The sequence below is a fragment of the Aspergillus bombycis genome, assembly GCF_001792695.1.
Source record: "Aspergillus bombycis strain NRRL26010 chromosome Unknown contig00023, whole genome shotgun sequence".
Taxonomy (NCBI): domain Eukaryota; kingdom Fungi; phylum Ascomycota; class Eurotiomycetes; order Eurotiales; family Aspergillaceae; genus Aspergillus; species Aspergillus bombycis.
In genome coordinates, this window is record NW_019170025.1 from 107,491 (window position 1) to 123,423 (window position 15,933).

The 15,933-nt window shown below is 51.0% G+C and overlaps 3 protein-coding genes across 3 annotated transcripts; all 3 read right to left on the reverse strand.

The window, feature by feature from the left end:
• Positions 1–7,092: 7,092 nt before the first annotated feature.
• On the reverse strand, positions 7,093–7,620 carry ABOM_002571 (uncharacterized protein; the record flags this gene model as incomplete). Its single annotated transcript, XM_022529701.1, has 3 exons — positions 7,093–7,237; positions 7,297–7,445; positions 7,504–7,620. 3 exons carry the CDS (start codon positions 7,618–7,620, stop codon positions 7,093–7,095), a joined length of 411 nt encoding a protein of 136 aa, XP_022391215.1.
• A 1,167-nt stretch (positions 7,621–8,787) lies between these two features.
• Positions 8,788–9,903, reverse strand: ABOM_002572 (polysaccharide deacetylase family protein; the record flags this gene model as incomplete). The annotated part of the gene is made up of 3 exons (XM_022529702.1): positions 8,788–8,956; positions 9,015–9,118; positions 9,220–9,903. 3 exons carry the CDS (start codon positions 9,901–9,903, stop codon positions 8,788–8,790), a joined length of 957 nt encoding a protein of 318 aa, XP_022391217.1.
• Positions 9,904–10,306: 403 nt separating this feature from the next.
• Positions 10,307–15,866, reverse strand: ABOM_002573 (uncharacterized protein; the record flags this gene model as incomplete). Its single annotated transcript, XM_022529703.1, has 10 exons — positions 10,307–10,396; positions 10,451–11,868; positions 12,401–12,451; positions 12,523–12,576; positions 12,637–12,924; positions 12,985–13,449; positions 13,737–13,999; positions 14,080–14,321; positions 14,732–15,591; positions 15,641–15,866. The coding sequence occupies 10 exons, from the start codon at positions 15,864–15,866 to the stop codon at positions 10,307–10,309; spliced, it is 3,957 nt and encodes a 1,318-aa protein (XP_022391216.1).
• Positions 15,867–15,933: the final 67 nt, after the last annotated feature.

A 15,933-nucleotide genomic window follows, 5' to 3' on the forward strand; every position in this document is an offset into this window, starting at 1 on the left:
CGCTAGTGTGAACGAAAGTAGAAAATGCAGAAAGTCGCCCCCAAAGATTGCAAGACATGGTGTGGGTCCTGCCGAAGAACCAACAGAGACTCTTCTGCGGTGATTTGTGGGTCGTTAAATGATGGTTGCAGCCAAGTCGCTTCGTGTAATTTGGCCCTGCCGACCAGTTGTACCTGGCCCTAAAACAGTTGTGCCGGACAACCCTTCATACGCGAGACCGATATTGGGTGGACTCATGTTTTCCGGACAAAGATACACGACCCAAGTCTGGACCGAGCGCTATCCCCCAATTGACCAATGCATCAATCTAATAGCTAACAATCTTAGTGGGACTAATATAACTCGAAAAGGAGCTAGCCAGCTCGAAGAAGACCGGAGCTCAGGCGATAAGCTACAGGTCGAGAACTCGACATCTCGTGGTGAATCCGCCATAATAGCAGTCATTCATTATCATCATTCTATGCTTCCAACGCCTCGCCAATCTCAATGTTCTTATATTCGCTTTCTTCGAGTCGCTTCATCCTGTCGGCCGCTTCTGGAGACGCTCTCGAGTCGAAATAAACCACCGGGTACTAGCAACTCGAATAATGCCCATGTGCTCATCCCGTCTGTTCCTAACTTCCCCAAATGCTCGCCCAAGTTCAGAACAATGGTGATACTGGACCAGATTAAACTCAAGCAGCTTGGCCGTTTCCACCGGCCTGTTGGCAATAGGCTAGATTAATTCCTTTACGCCAAATGACTTCCCCGCTCCCGCGACTCCAAAGACACAGATTGAAACAGCCTTTGTCTGCTTCACGGACAGATATCCCTGCAATAAACTCGAAAAAGCTTGGTAGCTCGCGCACTTTGTCCGGTCTGCTATGACCAGCTTGCCGTAAGAGACTGTCAGAACCGGAGACAATACGCCACGGGGCTCATGGTGGACCATGTCGAGGGCTGCCCTATATACAAATGTCCTTTGGTATGCGGATCGCTGCTAGGACCTCTCAGCAAGTGCTCCTGAATGGACCCTGGGTGGCCTGATGTGCCTGGTCCATCAGCAAAACCTATCTTAGAAGTACTCGTCCAATCTTGAGACCCAGGCACCAGGGCGTTGACCACTGCACAAACCCAAGTGAGAATATTCACCACCCCTTCCAGGACCAGACGCCCACAGAGGCTCCTGCTGGACTTGGGGGCAGATTTACTGGCCACGTATACCGTCAGGCCAACCAGCAAAACGCTATCTGTAGTTCTTCTGACAAATTGGCAGTGCGGAAAAAGTGCATGGACACTCCCCGGACAAACTGTGACCGATCCAGACATTTTCCGCCCGCAGATCCTCGGGATCAATGTCCTCTAGCATGGTTCTTTCTGCCTTTGCCTTTGACCATACCTCGACATGTTTAAAAGATCATGATAATACGATATGTGAACCACCAGTGCCCGCGTGCTTCCACGTCATCCGGGCCCGATGGCCGATCCAACAAAGATAGATTTCTCTCACCGAGACAAGTAGTTGAGAGATTGAACACAGGCCGACCGTATGACGATAAAAAAGAGGCAACTCTTCATCGGGCAGGGGCAAGGGCAGAATGATGTATCCCTGTATCTGTACCGCGGAAATACTAAAAGCAGTATCATTTTTGGCTTGCCTCGGTGGTATTACACAATTGAAGTCCAGAGAAATCGAACAGTACCCGTAGGCAACCACGCCGCCTGAGTAGGATGGTATAGTAGTTAGTATTCAAGCTCATCAATAGGAGATCAAGTGCGATGGCAGCCGTAGCCAGCCGGAGACCATCGTTCGTCTCCTTGCCTGCAGCCTGGTCCCATTCACCCCCTGTGATGGAAGGTACATCTTTTAGCGCAGCTAGAAGGTTGGGAGGGCGAATCCATAATGTGATAGCATGGCCAGCATTGGCAAATGGCGAGCAATCGTTGCCTCCTCATAGTCTCTGTAATTGCCGATCAGAGGGGCATCGGGTTCCATCGCTGCAAGCCACGTATCAATATGCACGATGACAATAGGGGCATGGATCTCCTCATTCATATGAGGGGATTTTACCATCCAGAAACTGTTTCTTTGGCTCTACATACTTCTATGCGTCCTGGAGTTCCTCTTCCTTGCTAGTTAGGTGAGGGGAAATGTATCCAGTGCTTTAACTTGGCTCTAACAAACCTCGGCAGGGTAGGAAATAGCATGAGGCAATGTCATTTTTGTACCTGCCGATATAGTACATTTGTCTGGCGTTGTCCGGACTTGAGGTTCTATTTTTCTTTTCGTTTTCCTTTCATTCCTTCATTCTCTCTTTATTCTCCCCGTCCCCTCTTGTCGCTTTTTGCTAATCAAGCCTGAGCCGGTCAAGCAGCCCAAACGATAGCATTGTGAACTAAGTACAAGCTAATGATAAGCCAAGTCAAGGGGACCTTCATCATGAGGCTTTTTTACTTATTTCTTTTCTTATTTTGATTTCAGGTTCTCCCGCAACGACACAGCAAGTAATGTTGGGAGCAATACCAACCCCGACAGAAGCATTGCTGGCAATCAGGGACCCGGAATTTCGATGTGCTAGTATGCTTCTCTTTGAATGGGACCCGTACCGGATAATTCTAACAATTCACAGGCGGTGGCACTGTCTCTACTTTTCCCTATTCCTGGGCTACAGAGGCAATGAGCTTGGGTGTCTCTAGGGCAACATATCCAGCTAGTGGGTCCAACAAAAGATGAGGACGATGAGCAGACGAGGTTAACCACGGGTATAGGCTCGACTGATGGACGCACTGTTATCAGAACCTACTCTCACCGGTTTTACAACACATATCAAGGGACCGCAGTTTTCTCCACTCTTCCTACTGCTTGTAGCGGCCAACCTTTAACGGAATATCCGATCAAACCAGGGCCAGCCTGGCAATATAACGAGGGCCATCCGGGTGGGTTTCGTGTGGTTTATGTGGCCACTCCAGCAGCAACTCCAACTGCAGAAACGTGAGCACTTCCCGTGTATTAGTCTTATGGGAAGCCCATGAGATTTCTGACCCTTCGTATAGTTTGTGTGGCATGGTCGCTCCTCCCAGTGGGCATTACAACGGTGAGCTAAGGGCATGTAGCGTGTGGACATGATTCCCGTTCGTGCTTCGTGGAATGTTGCGAGATCCATTGTGCTTGAAGCTTCCCACAACACTTCAGCAACAAACCTTCGGGGCTTGTACGCTTTTTACTGCTTTTCATTGCACTAGCCTCCTTTCTCGCTTGATGTTAGAAAGCTCTAATTGAATCTGAATCGTTTGTATTACCTGCCATCCGCTGGTCTCCGTATTCAGCTGGTGTTTGAATTAACCGTTCTTCTTCTAATCCTGTCACTTAAGTCCACGCTTGCCTCGACTTCTCGTTACTTGCTGTCCAGAATTATTAGGTTTCATATAGGTCTTCCCGTTCTTTCACCATCTGTCTCAGTCTTATGAACAGCAAAAACGATATTATCAGCTACTAGACAGAAATTCTTCCCACCCAACTCAACGCGGAATATTTTACATAGTCAGACAAGAAGAAGAGAGATTTTGAGAGAACTAAACCACCTGACTCGCTATCAGTCGCAAAAGACCGCAGTTATATTGCTCTCCAAATCTCTATCTCAGAAAGCCAATCATGTGTAGAATACAACCGGGGACGCCTTAGCTGAACGTCCATCTTCAGCACATATGACAAGGCAACGGACAATTCAGCCGGCCACCATTGTCACCTCGCAGCTAATATCGTAGAATCCTCTGGGCTGAATGTAATGTCTCACTGGGATCTGCTATCTGAAATAACATTCCACCGAGATCATCCATATTGGTTGACGTGTACTATCGCTTAGCCAATACCCTGCGCTTCCAACACCAATGGATATCTCTGCGTCCTCAAAACGTTGTTTCCAAGATGTTTTCAATTTTACTTGGTATATTTATTCGTCCTCATCAGCTACATGGACAAAGATGGAAAATTGCACATTCGTGTGAATCCCGGCAGGATTTGTAGGGGACTCTCCGGGCCTCTGTTGTGTTCGGGTCTGCCTGAAATGGGATATCCTTCCACGACTGCCGGATTTTGGAACCCATACCAGCAACATCCGTTCGTCGTCTTTATCACCTGTTGGTCAATATGTAGGCTGAGGTGAGGTTTAAAGATGCGTGATGCATTGCACATCGGTAGCGGCAGCGCTCTCCAGTTGTCTGACGAATAGCCAGTAGTAGATGATTCCGGGCTCGACCAGTGGTGAGGACACCCCGGCCACGCAGGTTGCCGCCCAACTTCTGTGATGGAGTCGCCTGTTCCATATATACCTACCGACACGGTAGAATATGAACTAGGGTCGCCTTGTAGAGCGTCTGTAGACACCCGTACTGTGGTCCCATGAGGTAACATGGCAGAAGATGAGTTGTTATGTCCCCCGCCGAAGCAAACACTGTTATCAATTGCACGATTTGAATGCCAGCCAATGGCCAATATTGCAGGCAGTGCCTGCATGTCAGCGCCTGGGCTATCGTGCACGATGTCGTTCATGTTATTGCCCGCTCTATTGCATCCTTCGCATTCCCAGTGTATTCCTGTTCGGTGTAGAAGGCAATTGGATTTCAGTTCAACCGCATGAAAACCTCGAATATCGTCGTCTGCTTGGCGACCTGTTTCTTGGGAGATCGTCGTCAGGATTCGTGAACCTGGAGCTGGATGATGACAACAATACGAGATTGCGGACCACTTGGACAGCTTCAGGAATTAAGTTACCCACCCCTGGATTAACAACGATCACAGTCAATACCTCCGTGGCTATCTTCCTGGGGTACACCGCCACGGCCCCTCTTGCCAAACCGCTTGCGGATCAAGTGCTGGGGTTGTTTAAACTCATCTTGGACACTCATCGCTGTGCCAAGATAGTGATCGACAAGCTAGGCGTCCAAGGCCCCCAGCAGTAACCGATCAACGGGCTGCTACGAGCGAATTGGAAACCGCCTGCACCGCCTCGGTTATATTTTCAACGGACTGTGTTCGCTTTCTCCTCTCTTTTGGAACGAATCTGGGAGGTCTTATGTATATAGCCCTGTCTTGGCGTGTCTGTGTTAGATGACGGCCACGTCATAATGGGGCTATACAGTGTTGTTCCTAGCAGATTGACCTATCTAGAAGGAAGGGACAGTTATTATATAAATCGTTAATAATCTTCCCCCCGAATCCATCCTCTTTCTCATACCATCCTAGTTAACTCGAATAAAGCCACAATAATCACCTAGTTTATCCGTGATTCAATATGCGCGTCATTGCCATCCTCGCTACCCTTCTGACCCTGGCCTACGCCGGGCCCGCTCTAGAACAGAGACAGCAGGGTGTGGATTGTAAGGTATGTAGATGGCATTGACTATCAAACGTATGAATCCTCTGATCATTGAATAGGAGGTCCACAGCCCAGACACCTGTGGCGCCCAGTGAGTACTCCAAACTTGGGAACAATGCCCTCGAAGGATGCTAACATGTACATAGCGGCCTGGTCAAGTGTGACGGCTCGGGTTCTTTTCTCGTCTGCTGCGTATATGGCACCTTCCCCGATTGTAATTTGAAATCGTCTTTCTGACTTCCCACAGAAACGTTGCTATTAAGCGTATTATGTCAAGTGGTGCAGGTACCACTCAAGGATCGGGGTTATTTCCATAGCCTTTTCTGCTATAGTATACTCGAATGAAACGTCTTCTCCTTTTCTCCAAACATATTGATCATTTCTAAAGTTCAAAGGTGGAAGGACTCAAACCCTGCAATCACTCCCTGATTATACTCATTAGGGCTCATAGTAAAGAACTACTTACACATAATGTCACATGAAGACACAATGGTTGAAGTGAATAATAAGTGCTGGGGTGAGAATACATATATCGGATTATGGAGGAGCATCCTACCCGAAAGGTTCGTATCAGTGTCCTTGGGCTAGATTGGAAATTCCCTATCTCCAAAGGCCAAATAGAGATCTTCCTTCGTAAATTAGGGATCAGGAAGTGATCCCTGTTGGTGACATACCTCTCGACTGTTACTTTAACCAAGTATACCGCTCTCCAACCTCTCTAATGCTGGCCAGCACTCCATCGATGAAAGCAAGACTGCAACAGCCCTACGCCTGCTTTCAGATAGAATAGTTGCCCTGACCCCCCACCCCTTCTGTCTTTGTCCACCCAGTCCTCTTCCACAGAAGTTCTTATCAAGTCGTCAGATGCAACGTCCAGAGCCCTGTCGCAAGCCTTGCCAGCTTGCTCAGATACCTACCTTACTTGTGCCCAAATGCCACCAGGCACGTGTGCTCCTTACGCAAAGACATCCATTGCATCGACCTTCAATATAGCAGTATAGACGATAAGCAATCTCTTTGATTTTATCCGCAGGCTTGCCCAATGCCTTGCCTTTTTTTGTCACAATCAACGACTATCACAGACTTCGGCAGACGATAGTTAAGGCGTTTTAGCTTGTGTGACAAAGTACTGGGACATACTCCACTGTAAAACATGCGAGACTAACAGCGAAAAGGCTCACCTGAAGGAGGTGTGATCAGGCTTCTATTAGGACTGTCCGACAATTGATGAAAAGGCTCAGTGCCACGATGGTCTTACCACGTGTGGGTGTGTACCCTTCTGTCTCATGATCCACGATAGCAGCTGGGAGATCATCCTCACAGCTTTTCACCTCCACGACCTTTCTTCCGACGGCTAAGAATGATCGAGACCTCAGGGTCATTTTCTCTAATTCGTTCCCGCAATTCCGCCGTCTCATGCGGTTTATCAGTTCATGACTCGATCGAGCGAAATGGTATGTGTTGGCGTGACTAGCCCCTACAGCAATATCTATCTGAGACGATACATAGTTTGTCTCCATACATACTCCCAGTGAGTCGGAATGATTTCTTTGGCTACTCTCGTTCGAGTCACCTGTCCACCTTTGTCACGTTATCTATTTATTCATTGTATATACATTTTTAGTGTACAGTATAGGTGTTTACACATGAACTATCTTAACTCCGCAAATGTTCAACTGCAGTGGCGTCAGGCTGAATATCTGCTGCACTTGGTACATTTTGTAGGTCTGGTACCTATCTATGTGCATGGGAAGGTGCAGGTGATAGTATGAGCATCACCACCAATACTGGCTGAGCTGTCCTGCGAACAGCCATCCTCGTTAAAGTCCCTGTGTTCGTTGCTGTAGTTCAGGTAGCCATCGGTGTCACCGTTGGTGTGGATACTATGATCTCGAGTCAGCATCACGGTCGGAATCGATCGGGATACATCAAAGAGCGTTACCAGATAGAGTATGGCAGCTGCGAACTGAAGCAGTGATCACCGGCATGCCAGATCTGGTTGCATGCTTCACTGAGGACATCCTTGCGGCCGTCACCATAGTCGAGGCTCACACCGCAGGTCAGTGAGTTATCACCACCACCGACCGCGTTCTAGGATTGGAGATCATTAGGGACATCTCTCTCCGAGCACATGGTGTATGGCGCTTACCTGGCCGCGCTGCTCGGATAATTCAACAGTACAGGTGCGATCGCGCCGCTCGACTGCTGCAGCTGATGTACCAGCGAGGAAGGCCGAAAGGGCAGTAAGGAACATAGGGATCATCATGTTGGCTATGCCTGTTGGGGTCAAGGGTTCGTGGTAGAAGGACAGGTCGAGATTCTGGAGTAGATTGCACAAGATAGACGGAAGAAGGACGAGGTGTTCTTCTTATAGCCTTCTGAAATCTTGATCAACCGGCCTCGAGTGAAAACAGACCCGAGACTCTGGCCCCCAAGATCCGGGGCCCACGAGCCTCCGATCTTTTCCCCCAAGAGACCGAGATCCATAATAATCCCCACAGACCGCTATCCAAGCATCATCCAGGGTTCATCCGGAGTAGATTAGGAGGTCCACCGTCCCCAGAACAGATTGGTCACGCAAAGCGTCTCGCACTCGGCTTAATTACCTTCTTCAGCCAACATGCCCCTCGGCCACACATCATTCAGGTTACATTCAACTCGGCTATACCAACCACTGTGGATATGGAACAGATATAAGACATCCATATGACTGAGCGGGAGCAGGCTCCACCGCCTCCACCTCTCCCCCAACATGGTGAACCTGCTCAGGACTGGTTCGTCGCTGCCTACCGCTGAATGCATTCTTAAGCCAGGACATTTCGGAAATGTCGGGCATTCGGTTCGCCAAATAAACCGTGGTGTATGATGAAAGCGGATTACTACCTGACAATGATTCCGGACGGCAGGAGTATCTATCTATTTGTTTGCATGACCATGGAAGGGTTAACCCTGGATGAGATGAAGTATTTGCGGGCTTGTCTTCCCCCCCCTCGTCGCTCTTCTGTTTCTCTCGCATGCATGAAATACCACATATTCCCCTTACTCCACACTGGGGTACGGAGATAATCGTGATGAATGACCCACTGTATGCTTAGTGATTTATTTGACTGCTGAGAACGCAGAGGATCAACTGGAATTTTTGTCCAAACGTAGCATCGGGCGCGTCTCTCGCAACTCCGTTCAGAGGCCACACCAAGAATGCCGGACAGCTAAAGACAGTGTCTTATTCCCTAAAAGCCTTTTCCACGGAAGCTTCATGAAATTGGTTGAGCTTTAGAAAGCTAACTAGTAGTAACCGTCCGGTTTAGGAAGCCAGCTCACTAACGTACATATATTTTCCAATACCTAAACCGAGTGACTACCGCAGCACTGGAAGTAGACCACGACAGTGGAAATGAATCCACAGTCATTCCCCAGATCTAACCAGCCTGAACTATTTCAGGTCACCCTGCACATTATTTCCGGTATCTCGGAGCACACTTTCCGCGGCCGCTGGCATTGGCGCCCCAGCGGGCGGTTGGTTCTTCTTCTTGAACTCATCACACATCTGCTCGAATGTCACCCACTCCACCCCTTCGTGTTTATTGATATGCTCAATAATCCTGCCGCGTATCAGCTCAAATGCCCCTGTCGAGTGCCATCTCCAGCCGTTGTGCTTACCTTTCGTGCATCAGGAGCACATGCGGTCGCCCGGAAACATCTGGGTGAATCGTCATGGGGAAAACAAATTCGTCGTATTCGCGATAGAAATAATCGAAATGGTCCTAGGACGGGCAACAGATCCACTATCAGCCACACGAGGTCTTTCACCAATAGCCCATTGGTGGGTGACATGGAGAACACAAGAACAAGACGGAGCACTCACCTTCCAGATATCTTCCACGTCCCGCGGATTCACCCAGCCGTGGCTATTCGCAGAGTTCTTGATGAACATCATCGGCGGCAGGTCATCGATATACCAACTGCCCGGAATCTCCACCAGCCCGGTCGTCTGGCCCCGAACCAACGGCTTCATCCACGTCTCCGCCTTTTGGCTGTAGTCAATCTTCGTCCATGAGTCCCCGGTCCGCAACCAGTACATCTGACAGTCCTCGTGGGACATGGAATGGTCGTATTCAATCCCATAGGCGAGCAGCAAGTCGACCATCTCGGCGCTGGCCTCCCACCAAGGGGCGACGATCCCGCGCGGCGGCTTGCCACAGAAATCGCGGAGCATCTTATAGGTATTGTCGAGAATGTCCCGCTGCTGCTCCTGGGTCATGCTGGCCGGGTTCTCGTGCGAGTACCCATGCAGTCCGATTTCGTGGCCCGCGTCCCGGATCTGCGCGCATTCCTCTGGGAATGTCTCCAATGAGTGGCCGGGAATGAACCAGGACGCCTTGATCTTGTATTTCTCGAACAACTTCAGCAGCCGCGGGGTGCCGACATGGCCCGCCCACAGGCCGCGACTGATATCGCTCACGCTGTCCTCTCCACCGTACGAGCCGAGCCACCCTGCGACCGCGTCGATGTCGACTCCGTAGCCGACTAAGACGCGCTTCTTGCCCATGGTACGTGCGGGGGTGCGGGTTGCGGGGCTTGGCGAGGTTTTCTGCTCGTTTCAGACGCGATACGGATCGCTGGGAGGATTCTAGGGTAGGCCGTGCGATAGTGGTTTCTCAATGGCTTATGAATGTGGAAAGATGGTGTTTAAATGCGCGAAGGAAAGACGGTAAGAGGGGTTGAAGCGGGGGATTGTCCGTCATCGCGGTTATCTCGTGTTTCCCCCCCCATCGTTGCAGATCAAAGGTGGGGGGAAGATCGTTTCTCCTTAGATGGGGGAATTGATCTTGATGCTTGGATTTGCTATGCGAATCGCGACTCTCTAGGTACGGAGAAAAAAAGATAGTAACCCCCATTTGACATTTCTTAGATCTCGCACCCTGACGAAGAAAACATTATGTTGACGTTGGCTAGAGCTTGCCCTTACACACTAAAACGCCCTCATCCTCGACACTTGGCGGCGTCCGATAGATTTGCTGCTCCACAATGCGGGAGTTGACCTGAACAGAATCCAGTCAGTGGGTATCGGGAGATCAAAGGAAGGCATGGCTTACATAGTGGGGACCCAGGTCCTGGATGCTGGTAGCTCCCAAGAGTCGCATGCACGTCTTGGTCTCCTCCAACAGAACTACCAGGCGAAGACGGGATATTAGCAGATGATCAAGGAGATTCACAGGCGAGAGAATAGGGGGCGCACTTTGTAGCGTTCGTTCAACGCCCTTCACTCCCCCAGCCCCAAGGCCCCAAAGAGCCGGCCGTCCGATGCCAACAGCCTTCGCACCAAGGCAAAGCGCTTTGACGACGTCGGTCCCTCGTCGAATCCCACCGTCCACCCACACCTCCATCTTCAGGAAAATATGGGGACAGTACTTCCGTATTTCAAGGAGGGTGTGTACGGCCGGTGGTGCCGTGTCCAGAGATCTCCCACCATGGTTGGATAGGATAATAGCTTGGACGAGGGGTGTATACCGGGCGGCAATAGCGGCATCTTCATGAGTCTGCAGACCCTTGAGGATGATAGGCTTCTTTGTGTGTCGTGATAGCCACTCAAGAGTCTCGTGCCAGGTGAGAGACGGATCTGTGCCAGCGAAAAGCTGGGCACTGACACTGCCTGCTGGATGAGCCTGCACATTGATGCGCTCGTCATCTTCTCGCTTTCCAGAGACGGGCGCGTCAAGCGTGAGTACCACAAACTTGATCGCATCTAGCTGGTTCACCCGTGCGAGCATCGCTTCGCTCGCACTGCGGTCTCGCTGGACATACAGCTGCCATCCAAATACTTGCGTCGGTGCAGCATTAGCAACCACCTGCTCGGGTGACAATGACGAATTATTTGCGATGATCTGCAGCGCTCCAAAGGTACCGCATGCTTCTGCGATTCCCGCCTCCCCGCTGGGGTGTCCTAAGCGAGCCATTGCGGTTGGAGATACGTAGATCGGGAGACCAAGCTTCCATCCCAAAAGCTCGGTCTCCACATCGCATTTCTGGCAGTCGATAAAGACTCGGGGACGCAGCAGAAGTGATCGGTAAACTTGCGTGTTCCAGTCCTTGGTGATCTGGTCGTCCGACGCCGAGTAATAGTAAGCCCACGCCTTCTGGCTGATTACCTTGCTGGCTGCCTGTTCAATCTCGTCCAGGTTCAAGAGGGTGTTAACATCGATTTCGTCCGTGGCACCCGTAGTATGACCGGCAGAGGACACCTCCTCATCGCGGTCTGTTGATCCGATCTGTGCCGACTGGAGACTCTGCATGGTCTCGGGGGGATGAATGGGATCGAAGTCGTCTGTGGCATCTCCACCGCTCACCCGCAGAATGGCTTGGGCGCCGCCAGGATGGCTGGACAGGAAACGCGTGACCTGGTCCCGGTCAGCAGTCGATGATGGAAGTAGAATGGGAGCAGAGGTCGAACTCACATCATAGACCTTTCCGTAAAGAACAACCCAGCAGCTGTCCTCGTTCTTGTGCTGGGCAACTGGGGCAGTTAGATCCGGCTTGGGTGTGGGGAATGATTGATGTACCTTCAGCACTGGTGAAAACCTTGGTCATATTGATTACTGGGCAACTGGCTACTAGACTAATGACGACTTGAGGCTTCCACCAAGGCAAGCGATCTTATATCATGACCTGCGATGTAATGGACGATACAAGATTCAAATGGCATGTCTTCTCCCCACTTTTAGTCGACCCAATCTTCCGCTGCAGGCTTTGGCCTGATATGATTATCCACCTCAGTGGCGCCCATCTGAGAGATCAGAACGATATACACATTATGGCCACCCCCACCCTTGCGGAGGTGTTAACAGTACATAGGTAGAGTAGAATGCTTGGTCCGATTCACTGGAAGCTTCCGACCGCTAACCCCATCTTTCTACTCGTAGACGCAACCATTCAGTCCACAAGTGGCCTACAAGGTCCAAGAGCTCGATCACTACCGCCCACGAAGGATCTTACAGCGCCTCATGACCATGCGTCTCAAACGGCAGCCCAAACGAGAGAGCTCCCACCGTGACCCACATTGCAGCGCTGGCATAGATCGGGGCGCTCGTAAATCCGGTCTGAGATGAAACAAGACTCGCCACCAAGCCCCCAAGGCGCAGCAGAGCTGATGCAGTGCCCGTTCCCGTACCGCGGTGGGGGGCTGGAAAGGATTCTGGGGTGAAGGCGAACATAACTGCATACTCTAGAAAAGCCGGTTAGTTTCCACGGCCAATAGATCTTCCCGGCTCTCATGCTCCCTTACCAAAATTCGCCAGGATACTGGTGACACAGGAGAAAGCCAGGCTGGCTGTGGAGCTGTTGACCCCCACGTAGGCGAAAAGGAACACGGCCGTCACGACAGACGAGATTCCCATCATATACCGACGGCCGAGCGTCGTGTTGACGCCCACCGCAGCACATAGTGGACCCACGATTCCCACAGCGGAGGTGATGCAGTAGTTGCGGTATGTTAGAGAGAGAGTAGAGTTCTGAGTAAACTTGGTTGCTAAATACGACGGCAGGAAGTTGAAGTACAGAGGGTATCCGATGCCTGTGATGAAATGTCAATCTAAGAAGACAGTGCCCGGTGTTTTGTAGGAACCAAGCCTACCGATGGTTAGCCATATCACCCAAGTAATGATGGTATGTCTGCCAAGCTTCGAGGTGGCGAATAGAGCGCGGTAATGTTCACCCCTGAAGCTTCGCAGGGTTTCAGAGACCATTTGCTTGGTGGAAAGTCGTGCGTGGGTTCCATTTGCACTCGGCGTAGCTCCCAGCCGCATATCAATTTCGCGAAGCATGCCAATGGTCAAGGGTTCTGGCCTTCCATTCTGTCTGGCCACATGGTTGACTGCCGCCACTGCATCTTCATCCCTCCCCTGAGACAGCAAATATCGTGGAGTCTCAGGGAGCTTGAAAACAAACAGACGGAGTAGTGTGAAGACAAGGGCCATGCCACCAAGGGTAATCATTGTATACCGCCTGAAGATCTCCGGGTGAGCCTCGAAGTGTAGGTTAAGTGTGGATTCATACCATCCCATATTATCGCGACGTGGACAAGTTGCTGGAGTCGCGTCTGTTGGGCAGCTGAAATTGGCCAAGAAGACCCATGCCACCAAGGAGACCATCAATTGACCGAGGCTCCACCATGCGGTCAATGCCGTGAGAAGATATTGATGGCTGGTTGCCCATTAGTTATCAGATGAAGCCGAGACGGTAGAGGCACAGACCTCCTGGGAACAAACTCCAAGAACATCATCGAACCCACGGGGACGTTCCCGCCTGCCGCGGTACCAATAACGGCCCAGAGAGCACTGAAGGCCACGAAGTTCATCGACCCCGCAACCGCGCAGAGAAAGATACCTGCGATCAGGACGGTATAATTGAACGCGGGTCGTCGACCGATTAAGTCACTAGAGATGCCCCAGAAAGATGCGCCTAGGATGAGACCGGCGTAGTAGGCAAGTGAGCTATAGCTGACACTGACGATGTCCGAAAGCTCCTGTTCAATGGGTGGCTGGACGCTGCCAATGCCTTGAGAGGCAAACTGACCAGGCGGAACGTTAGGGCTGGGGGGCAGGAGGGATGGGAGGATATAGTTACGTTGTCCACAATCCATCCAAAGCCTGTTACTACAAAAAGCTTCCACTGAAACCTAATTCGGTGAGCGAGGGTTCCCACCTACAGAGGTGTGCTGTATGCTCACCTTCCCATGCCAATCTGTTCCATGCAACTTCCTACCAGCTCGGACTTGAGGCGGTATGCCTGGGTAGTAGAAGAGCCATAGAATTGCTCAGCTTCATGATCATCGAGGGCAATCATATTGCCAGCGGCCTTATCTGGATCGACATCATGAACGGGCTGGTTATGCTTCTTTTCCATGGCGACTCTGTCCATTTTCGATTTCGTTGGTCGTGAGATCTCTCCCTTCGCATTCAGGCCATGCTTCTATGTCGATTCATATACTCACTTTTAGGGCTATTCATTCGGCTTAGGATGTGGAACAGCCAATTATCTTCAAGAATTTACGACCCCAGGAGACGATACCAAAGGTGGGTGAATATGATACGGGGTCAGACGTAGGCAGGCTCCCCCCACCTTTGCGTGTCCATTGGTGAGGCATACGAGGACGAGGCCCATCCTTGAGCCTGGGCCAGGAGGAAGTGCCTATCCCGCTTGACAGTTTATCATAACCGCATTACGCGGCAGGCATCCATTGGCTTACCAAGATCGTCATAGGATAAATGGGTACAATTATCATGATCATAATGCAGTTCAAGCTATGGAAGCAGTAGAAGAAAGAAAGAAAAAGAAAAGACAACATCACAAGGATCCAACCTAGCTCGCTACGCTCCCACCGAAGCTACCGCTGGAGTAGACGCCAGGGCCTGCATCTCCAGCTCCTTCTTGTATTGTTCTGCCCGACCATAGCTATCCTTGTAGGCTTCAGTCACCCGATCCTGGACGGTGATCGGTGGGTATTTGGCTGGCTCGCCCGGCGCGCGACAGTTCGGTAGGCACTCGCAAAGGTAGTCTGGGTTTCCACTGAAGAAAAACGGAATCGAATATCTCTCACGGCCCGACTTATTGATCACGCGGTGAATGTTGGACTTGTATTTATCGTTGGCCATGCGCATGAACAGGTCGCCCAGGTTGACGACGTAGGCTCCCTCGACAGGTTTCACCTGTGAATGACATGGATTAGTGATGGATTCAAGACGGACAGGAGAGGCACGAACATCCAGCCACTGCCCAGTAGGCACGTCCAAGACCTGCAAGCCGTCCACTTCATCCTGCAGGAGCAGCGTGACGCATCCAAAGTCGGTATGTGCGCCAATTCCACGATTCAGTTTCTCGTCCTGGTCCTTCGGTTGCGCGGGATAGTGCAGATAACGCATCGTGGCAACAGCGCCTTCGGTGAGAGGCTCGAAGAAGGTCGCGTCCACACCCAGCGTTAACGCAACCACCCCCAGCACGTCTTTCGCGAGCTCGAATACTGCGTGATAATATTCCATCGTTGTCTTTTGGAACTCCGCCTTGTCGGGGACCGTCTGTGGCCATTGATTGGGACCACTGTTCAGCTTCTTCTGGACAAAGTATGGGTGATCCTCGGGGATCTCCTCGCCAATGTAGAGCCCTTCTTTCAGCTCGGGGCCGGTGCCTGCTTCGAGCATTTGCGATCGCAGCAGCTCATAGCCGCGGTTAAAGGTGTTCAGATCTACCAGGTCAGTGAGAGTCCGTTCTCGGTCGCAGATTGAGGCGCATACTTTTGTCAATTTGCATCTTCTCTTCCAAAGGCAAGTCGAAGAAGCGTTTGGAGCATTCCATAACGCGGCGCTGCAGGTCGAGCGGCACGCGATGGCCCGTAATCTGGAAGAAGCCATTGTAGTGGCAGCAGTTGCGCACCTCCTCTACCAACTGGGCCTTGGCTTCGTTGTCGCTACCATAGAAAGCAGAGAAGTCCAGGATTGGGGGGGCAGCTGGTGCGGTCATCGTTCTCAGTGATTGGTCGTGTGGTTCTTCTCGCGGTTGTGTCTACATCTTTTGACCATATGTCCTG